The following is a 7,973-nucleotide window of genomic DNA, read 5'->3' as shown; positions in this document are numbered from 1 at the left end:
AGAGTTCCTGCAGCTGTGCTGTCCTGGAGAGAACAGGGCTTCCTTCAGCAGCACCTGCTGGTATTCAGAGGGGACAAACACAGAACTGGATGGCCCCATTCTTCCTCTAAAAACATCTGGAATTATCCCTGCCCCATCAAACTGCCAGTATAGCAGTAACCTAACACTTGTGAGTTCATCCAGTGCCACTGACAGCGATTTCACAGCTACTGTGATTAAGATCAAGAAACCTGAGTGATCCCAGAGAGAGTCAGGGGATGTTATTCACAGTGCAAATTTAGTCACCTAAATCAAGCACAGAGACCAGGAGGCTGGCTCCTGAGGCTTCCCTGAGAGCAGAAGAGGGGGAGAGCCTGGGGAGGGACAGCAGGATACCAGCTCCCCATGTTGTGCATGCAGGAGGTGCAAGGGCAGGGCTAGGAGAGCTGGCAGCAGACACTGGTGGGGCCACGCTGGTGGTTTCTGCTGCTCTGGACCAGGGGATTTCAGCTGTCTCCGGGGGAGCAGCACGGGGCAACACAGGTCCTGCCCAGCCTGGGGGAGTGCTGTGAAGGTTCTACCCACCTTCCTGCTGGAACAGTCTCATTTACAGAATGCTATTTCATGGCTTGTAAGTAACAGAAATTCATTAACATCATAGGCAGCTTGAGCGCGAGGATACAAAAGGAGATAATTCTGCTTATTTGCCCGATAATGCAGCAAGGATATTTTTCCTTGTGTGTTCTTGAGTGGCAAGGCTGGAAAGAAATGCCAGCAATGCCCACACAAGCCTGCACTGTGGTCCAAGCATGCACTGCTCTGTGCATGTGCTTTTTGTGCTGTGATAAGGCTGCAAACTCAAAGATGCCCATACTTTTGCCCTAATGACAGCCACATCTCAAGTGCCCTTGCTGCTGCCCTGCTGCTGAGACTTGCTCTCTGCTCCTGCTTGAGGCAGGAGAAACTCAACCAAAACACCAATATGCAGTGAAAACCAGTAAGTGGGAACTGGGAATCACTGCTTTGCACAGGAGTGGGTTACTATGGATGCGTTCATGCCTGCTTCTGTATCTGCTCCTCATGGCACATGCGAGAACTCAGCTGCTCTGAAGACACGTGCTCCTGTTTGCGGATGGAGAGCCTGTTGGTATGTGGCCCTGGTTCATCCCGCTGATTCTGGTGACATGAGCAGATCAAAAAGCATATGGCTCCTGCTTTGGCACTTCCTGCCCTTGCACTGTCACCTCCAGAGCTGCTAGCATGGGGTACCCTGCGGACAATCCTGAAGCACTGCTGTCCCAGGGGCTGCTCGCACATCTTCAGTCTACTGAGGCTCACACTAGGGATGCTATTAGTCCCATACAGCACAGATCAGGGGACAAACAAGGGGATGCAAAGCAACTTTGCTGCTCTCTGCATGGGACAGGTCCAAGCTGGGTGCTGGCAGAGAGGGAACAGCAAGGAAACAACTTCCAATGTGCCATAACACTCCTGTCTCCCTATAGCCCTGTCCCACATAGTCTACTGCCAGCTGTGGTGAGAGGGGGTGAGCAGGGAGCAGGCAGCGAGTCAGGACCCTGCATGACGGTGCCATGTCCCCTGGGCTGTAGTCAAGCGCATACCGTGGCTTGAAGTGAGAATTAGTCTCAGGTTTAGATTCTGGATCCACAGATTGTTATGTTTACAGCACTTTAATTTGTGTGCCAGTGTTGATATTCCCCTTACAGGCCAGTGGTGAGGCACTAATGAATGTTTTAAAGTGCTAGAAAGCTTTTGCCTTATAGAAAATACCAGTCCTACCAAACGCAGTCCAAATGTGCTATGATCCCAAGCCTTTCTTCCTAGCTGGGACTCATGCTTCATTGTAAACATCCGACCCATCTGCCCAAACAGCATTTACGTGACACCTGCTAAGGGGACCTGTCCCCTCCCTGGGACCCGCGTCAGCAGTGCCGGGGCGGCAGGAGGGGGTGTGTGGGTTGTGGGGAGGTGGGTGGCTGCCTGGGAATTTCCCCGGCAGGGCCGGGGTGGCAGAGGCTGCCCGGAGCTGGACCAATGTCCTGCTCGTGCGGGGCTGTCACGGCATGCGGTGCCCCTGGAATTTCTGGGTGTCCCAGCAGCACCTCCTCCGCACTGCCCTCCTTTGAGGGTCCAGGTTTCACAGCCAGGGACGGGGCTTTTCTTCCTTTCCATCTCTGCTGTTTGTCTCAGAGAAAACCCAACTCACTGTTTTTCAACTGCCTGAAGGTGTTTTTTGGGGGTTTTTCAGGCTATTTTGAAGCTCATTTTTCCCAGATGTGCTTTTTTTTTCTTTTCTTTTCTTTTTTTTTTTTTTCTTCTTCTGTAACTTTTCTTCTTCGCCTTAAAGTTTCCGGCCATGTGACTTTCAGCTTACATCCCCGAGGTTCTGAGAAACCACAGGAGGCCGAGACCTAAAGGGAAGGTGCAGAGGCTCGGAGAGGAGAGGCAGAGAAAGTGGCAGGAGGACAGTGTGCCTCCGGGACGGGCGAGAGCCGGGAAGCCAAGCGCCACCTCAGCGGGGCCAGAGGAGGGCAGGAGACAGGGAAGCGAGGCAGAAGGCCGGCACGCCAAGAGCACGAAGGAAGCTGAAGAGGCCCTGGGAGCCAGAGACGGGAGCCATGCCCCACAGCTCTGACAGCAGCGACTCCAGCAGCTTCAGCCAGTCTCCCCCTCCCAGCAAGCAGGTAAAGCAGGGACCCTTCCCCGGCTCTCCCCCACTGGAGAGCCCTTTGGGGTGGGCCATGGTTGGGCAGGACGAAGGCTGGCACCCACCGCTGCTGTTTTCACAGTGCGCTGTGGCGGGGCTTTCTAGGAACTGCTATGAGGAGAGAGATGTGGCGCTGAGCCGGGAGCCCTGGCAGGAGCCCCAGCCACCAAGCTGGGTACAGGTGGAGTGAGGGGGGCCGGTTCCCTCGGGCTGTGCCAGGGACAACTGGGGGGCCGGGACCCCTGGGCACAGTGGGGCCTGCGATACACGCTGGGCGGGCAGCAGGCAGGAGCTTCGGTGTGAGAGTCGATGCTCTGGTGAGGAGCCCGAGCGTTCACCTCCTCGCCATGGACCGGCATGGCTGCGGCAGCCCAGTGGCTTCCTGCTGCCGAGACAGCACTTGGCTCCCAAAAAAGTCCTGCCATTTCAGATCTGCTTTGTTTTCTGTCCAGCCTCAGAGATTTTTCATCACAGTAATGCTTGACAGAGGGATTTTGTTTTTTTACAGAGTAGCTTAATGGTAGGTCTTTTGCTGGAAGATACTGATACAAGTCCAAGGTATTTCCACTGCCTTTTCTGGCTAAGCTTTATTATATCTGTCATTTGTCATTTCTCTACAGCTGGCAACAAAGGCAAGTAACAGAGACTTTGCTCAGAAACCTTGGGGATGATTGCAGCAGATGATTTTGGGCTTTGGGAGACATCCTGATAGGGAATGGGATAAAGCACAGGGGTTGCCAAGGGACAGGAACTGGACTTGCTGCAGGACATAGGAACTGCTGTATCTAAGATAGGTGTAGGGTATTGAAGGCAATGATAAAACAGTTAAGTTCAAAGAAAAGAAAAGATCTTGGGTGGAGTGGAGGAGGGAGAGGATGTGGACAGACTGATGGGCTGGGAAGATAACATTTGTGGCTGAGTCTTGTAGTCCTGTGGAGAAGCAGTGGTGTGAATGTTAGCGAGTCCACAAAGAGGCAGTGCAATATGAAAATAGAAGATGAAAGAGTCTGTGTGACGGTTTCAACTGTCAGAAGGCAGCAGCAGACCAGATCTCAGCAGAGAACGGCTGCTGCATGAAGCTGGTGACCTGAAGCCTGGAGCCCTGTGCTCTCGCCTGCCCAAGGAGCTTGGGAGTGCTGCAGTCAGCATTGCTACCAAGGGACTCCAGAAAAGAGCAAGCACAGAGATCAGGGTGCTGGAGCAAATGAGATTTGGGAAAAAAAAAACAAACCAAAACAAAAGCTCTGAGTGTCTCTAGTTAAACAAAGCAGGAACCACATTGGTCTGCAACAAATAAAGCCTTACGGAGAATGGTGATGGAGAGGGAGTGGGACCTACAGGGAAACACAGGATGAATCTCTGGAAGGATGGTTTAGCCAAGGACCTGGAATGACTTCAGTGCCATATCCCCATGGAGAGACAGGGGAGGGAAAGGTTTACTGTACGACAAATTCAAATTGTCTCTCTTTGGGAGAGAGGTCCTTATCCTGGTCCCTCAAGCTATATCTCAGGCCTGTGTCTTGGTGAAGGGAGCGTGGTCTTTATCTGGCTGTGCTGGGTAATGAGATGTCCAGGGGTATCAAACTTGCCCCTCCTGGCAACTGAGATACCAATGTCATTACACATCCCTGGGGCAGGGCTTTATCCTGATGCTGAGGGTGTGTGGTGTCCCATGTTCTGTGTTTCAGTGATATTATTCGCTGTGTCTCCCTTCCCCATCTCCTGCTTGGCAGGACCAGGGCAATGGAAGGGATGCCCCAGTCATTCTCATGTCTTGTGTTTCCCTAGGACTCTTCTGATGACATGAGGAAAGTCCAGAGGAGGGAGAAGAATCGCATTGCTGCCCAGAAGAGCCGCCTGAGGCAGACACAGAAAGCAGACACGCTGCACTTGGTGAGCGCTCCCACCCTTCCTATCTCTGGTGCTGAGGGCTCACATAAGGGACAACATGCTTTTACCCTGGGTACTCAGAGCAGAGGTGCTCAGTTGGGGCAGGACAGGAAAAGTGAGGACAGGGCAGGAGATAGGAGTCAGCGCTTGCAGCGAGAACGCACAGCCCAGGATGACTGCCACTGAAGCACTTAGTTTTGCAGCTAGTTTTGAGTCCACTTTTATCTCTCACTCTGACAGTACTGATTTCCTTTCCTAACCTCTTATGACTAGCTCAGTCAGAAGCTCTTTGAAAGCTCAGGCTCACCTGCACTGGCTTTCCCTGGGCTTGTGCTTCATGCCATCACTTACACAGCAGTGCAACAGCGTACAAGGCTTTTCTGAAATGTAGCACTTTGTATTAATTGGTATGGGTGACGGTGCAATGTGGAGCCAGATGTGCCATCTCCTCTGGTCTGTTCCCTGAGACACTACACACTGTAGATAAATAAATATTAAAACATTTCTAATATTTTTAAATGTCTCTATCATAGCATAGCTACTGTATCCCTTTCTACATCTGGACACTGAAGAGTACCTGGAGGCTTTTCCTGTTATTTAGCACAGATTTTCCCTCGTTTGGTTTCACGCTGCTCTCCCACTCTCCTTCTGTGGCACTGCGGGCACCTCTGTGGCTCTTCCCAGTGTGAAGATCCAGGCGTCTGCTTTTCAGGAGGGACAGTCACTTCTGGCTGTGTGTGTTTGGACAGGAGTGTGTGGTCAGTGTTCAAGCACAGGCACTGGGCTCCTTTGCATTTTGCATGTTGCTAAGTGCAGACCCATGTGTTTTGGGCCACTGGCAGTCAGGGTGCAGAGCACACAGCCTGCGGTGGGCGGAGACCATTTTTATCCCTGTGCTGGGCTTGGCTGCCCTTTGAAAAGTGGTAGTTGGGCTCATGTTAACAAAAAAAAATCCTTTGACTTAGAGGTCTTCATATGCCCCTGGATCCTAATTTTTGGAAAGAATTCTTGAGAAGCTGGTCCTGAACCTTCCTCCTTACATAGTCCACTCAGTCCATGGTTGGAGCTGGGTTTAAGATAGTGATTTCACTCTTTTCTCAGTAGCTGGTGATCTTTCTAGACCTGACATAGCTCTACGCTTATTGCATTATGTCTGTCAGCAGCAGTGACTCTGGGCAACTGTGCCTGAGGAGTTGAAGAGAAACCCTTTCCTTGGGGTCAGTGCACTCTCCAAGGTAATCCTAGAGGTGGATATGGGCTTTGATGCTTCTCCAGGAAAATACTGCCTAGCTGTGCACCAAGAAGAATGTGCTCTTAGGGCAGATGACAAACCACTTGCTTACGAGATTACTACTGCTCAGCTAGCACTGATAGCACAAACTCCTTGCCTTCCCATGGGGACAAGAGCAGGGGGGCCCAGTTTGGTTCAGACAAAGTATCCTGGCAGACAGCTAGAGAAATGCAGGGAGGCAAGCAGAGGGTGGATATGAATTTTTGTTAACGTTTTTACAATTTGTGGTGGACAGTGATCTCCTCCTGCTCCTGGGTTCATTTCCTGGGTGCTCTTTGGTTGGCTCTGCGTTAGGGACTTTGCTTCTCTGACGTGGTTCTGCCCAGAAGAGTATGTCTCAGCTCGAGCTATGGTAGTATGAAAGGAGCCGGCAGCTCCATCCACCCCAGGGCTTTGTAGCTGGTGTTCTGAGGGGAATGAGTCATGGGGAGGCTGGGGCTCCCAGCCTCTGGGTGATTCCCGTCAGCTCCTGAGCTCGACGTCAGTCAAGATTTCCAAAGCATTTAGTCACGTCTGAGAGATGTTCGTTTGCTGTGCGAGCTCCTCCTGTGACAGCCTCTGTAACTGCCGAGTGCGTTTCAACCTGTGCGCGGAGAGTAGGCACTGTCAGCAGTCAGTGTGGCAGCAGAGGGGTGACAGGTTTGCTTTGCTGAGGTGGTGGTGCAGCTTTCCAGGACCTCAGAGTGCTGGGTCCCACTTTAGCTGTCTCAGTTGAGTTTGCAGAGCCTGCTACCACATCCTCTCTCCCTGCTCCGGTCCTGCCAAGGCTGCTGGATCCGTGGTTGTTTGGTGCCTGGGGTGCTCCAGCCTGGAGCTGGCTGCACTTCAGCAGCAGTAGAGGTAGCAAAGGCTGCAATGCTCTTGGAATCATTGAGACAATGCTGAGCATCATTATTAAGACGTTTGTTGTTATTCTCATTAATAACAGTATTAATTCAGCTCTTCTGAGGCCTCGGTTTCTCTTTTCTTCTGACTCAAGCGTCTCCCCCTCCTCCCCACCGTGCCGCTGGTTTCCCCGGCTGCTAGCAGGAAGCAGTGAGTCTTTTCTTTCCAGGGCAATGACAGGTTTCCTGTGGCAGGTGGTTTTCTGGTTAAAGACGGCGGTTATTCAGCGCGCCCTCCCCCAGCCGGCCAGGCAGCCCGGGAAGCGGCCGGCGGCGTGTGTGTGTGAGAGGGAGTGAGAAAGCCTGGGCGGGAGCGTGCCATCGCCATCGTCACTTCTCGTAAGCTGGGGCCAGGGAGTGTGGCTGGGGCCACCAGCATCGCGCCTGCACACGGCCTGGCGAGGGGGTTTGCCCAGGCATGGTTCTGTGCCGAATTTACCGGAAATATGTAATTCTGGAAACTCTGCGGGGCAGAGAGGCGCGGGACTGCGACCTCCATGTCCCCAGCTCATCCCTGTGGCTACTGAGCTGAGGAAGCCCCTGTGGTTTTGTCTTCTCAGGAGAGTGAAGACCTGGAGAGGCAGAATGCTGCCCTGCGCCGGGAGATCAAGCAGCTGACAGAGGAGATGAAGCACTTTGCCTCAATGCTGAGCTCCCACGAACCACTCTGCTCCATCCTGACATCCCCTCCGCCACCTCCAGAAGTGCTTTACGCCACACACTCCTTCCACCAGCCCCACATCAGCTCCCCACGCTTCCAGCACTGAGCCAGTCAGCAGGATGGCAGCCCGCCGGCTCCGCTGATGGCAAGAAGCAACTTTGTGGGGCTTGCTTTTCCATCCAAGGGAAAGAGACGAACAGATGGACACCCCTTCTCAAAGTGTGTACTCTGAGTGACTTGCCTAAGACTTGCTCCCTGTGCAGAAATGGCAGAGCCACCAGGAGGCATCTTCAGGCAGTTGCCAGCTTGCATCCTGGGAAGAGAAGACATCCACAAAAGGGCACCAACCCACTTCCCTGGTGCTTGCCTGGGGATGCTTGCAGGAGTGTGCAGCACCAGCAGCCTCCGTGAGCGGCTGGCTGTGGCATGCAACAGCCAGAGCTCCAGGGAGAGGTGCAGAGGCAGAGGGAAGATTGGGGGCCACAGAGTACCAGAATGAAAGTGGTTTATTTTTGTAAAATAAAGATTGAAAATGCTTAA

The 7,973-nt window shown here is 52.8% G+C and overlaps 1 protein-coding gene across 1 annotated transcript; it reads left to right on the top strand.

The window, feature by feature from the left end:
• The first annotated feature begins 1,940 nt into the window (after positions 1–1,940).
• On the top strand, positions 1,941–7,973 carry BATF (basic leucine zipper ATF-like transcription factor). The gene is made up of 3 exons (XM_005502348.4): positions 1,941–2,684; positions 4,496–4,600; positions 7,333–7,973. Exons 1-3 carry the CDS (start codon positions 2,619–2,621, stop codon positions 7,537–7,539), a joined length of 378 nt encoding a protein of 125 aa, XP_005502405.1. The 5' UTR covers positions 1,941–2,618; the 3' UTR covers positions 7,540–7,973.

Source organism: Columba livia, chromosome 5 (genome assembly GCF_036013475.1).
Source record: "Columba livia isolate bColLiv1 breed racing homer chromosome 5, bColLiv1.pat.W.v2, whole genome shotgun sequence".
NCBI classification, from domain to species: Eukaryota; Metazoa; Chordata; class Aves; order Columbiformes; family Columbidae; genus Columba; species Columba livia.
This window is presented reverse-complemented; position numbering and strand designations above follow the sequence as displayed.

Bases quoted from the DNA above. Each gene is read 5' to 3' on its own strand.
- BATF (XM_005502348.4), top strand. From the start codon at position 2,619: ATGCCCCACAGCTCTGACAGCAGCGACTCCAGCAGCTTCAGCCAGTCT. The intron at 2,685-4,495 runs GTAAAGCAGGGA...GTGTTTCCCTAG, and splicing joins CTCCCCCTCCCAGCAAGCAG to GACTCTTCTGATGACATGAG. The intron at 4,601-7,332 runs GTGAGCGCTCCC...TTGTCTTCTCAG, and splicing joins AAGCAGACACGCTGCACTTG to GAGAGTGAAGACCTGGAGAG.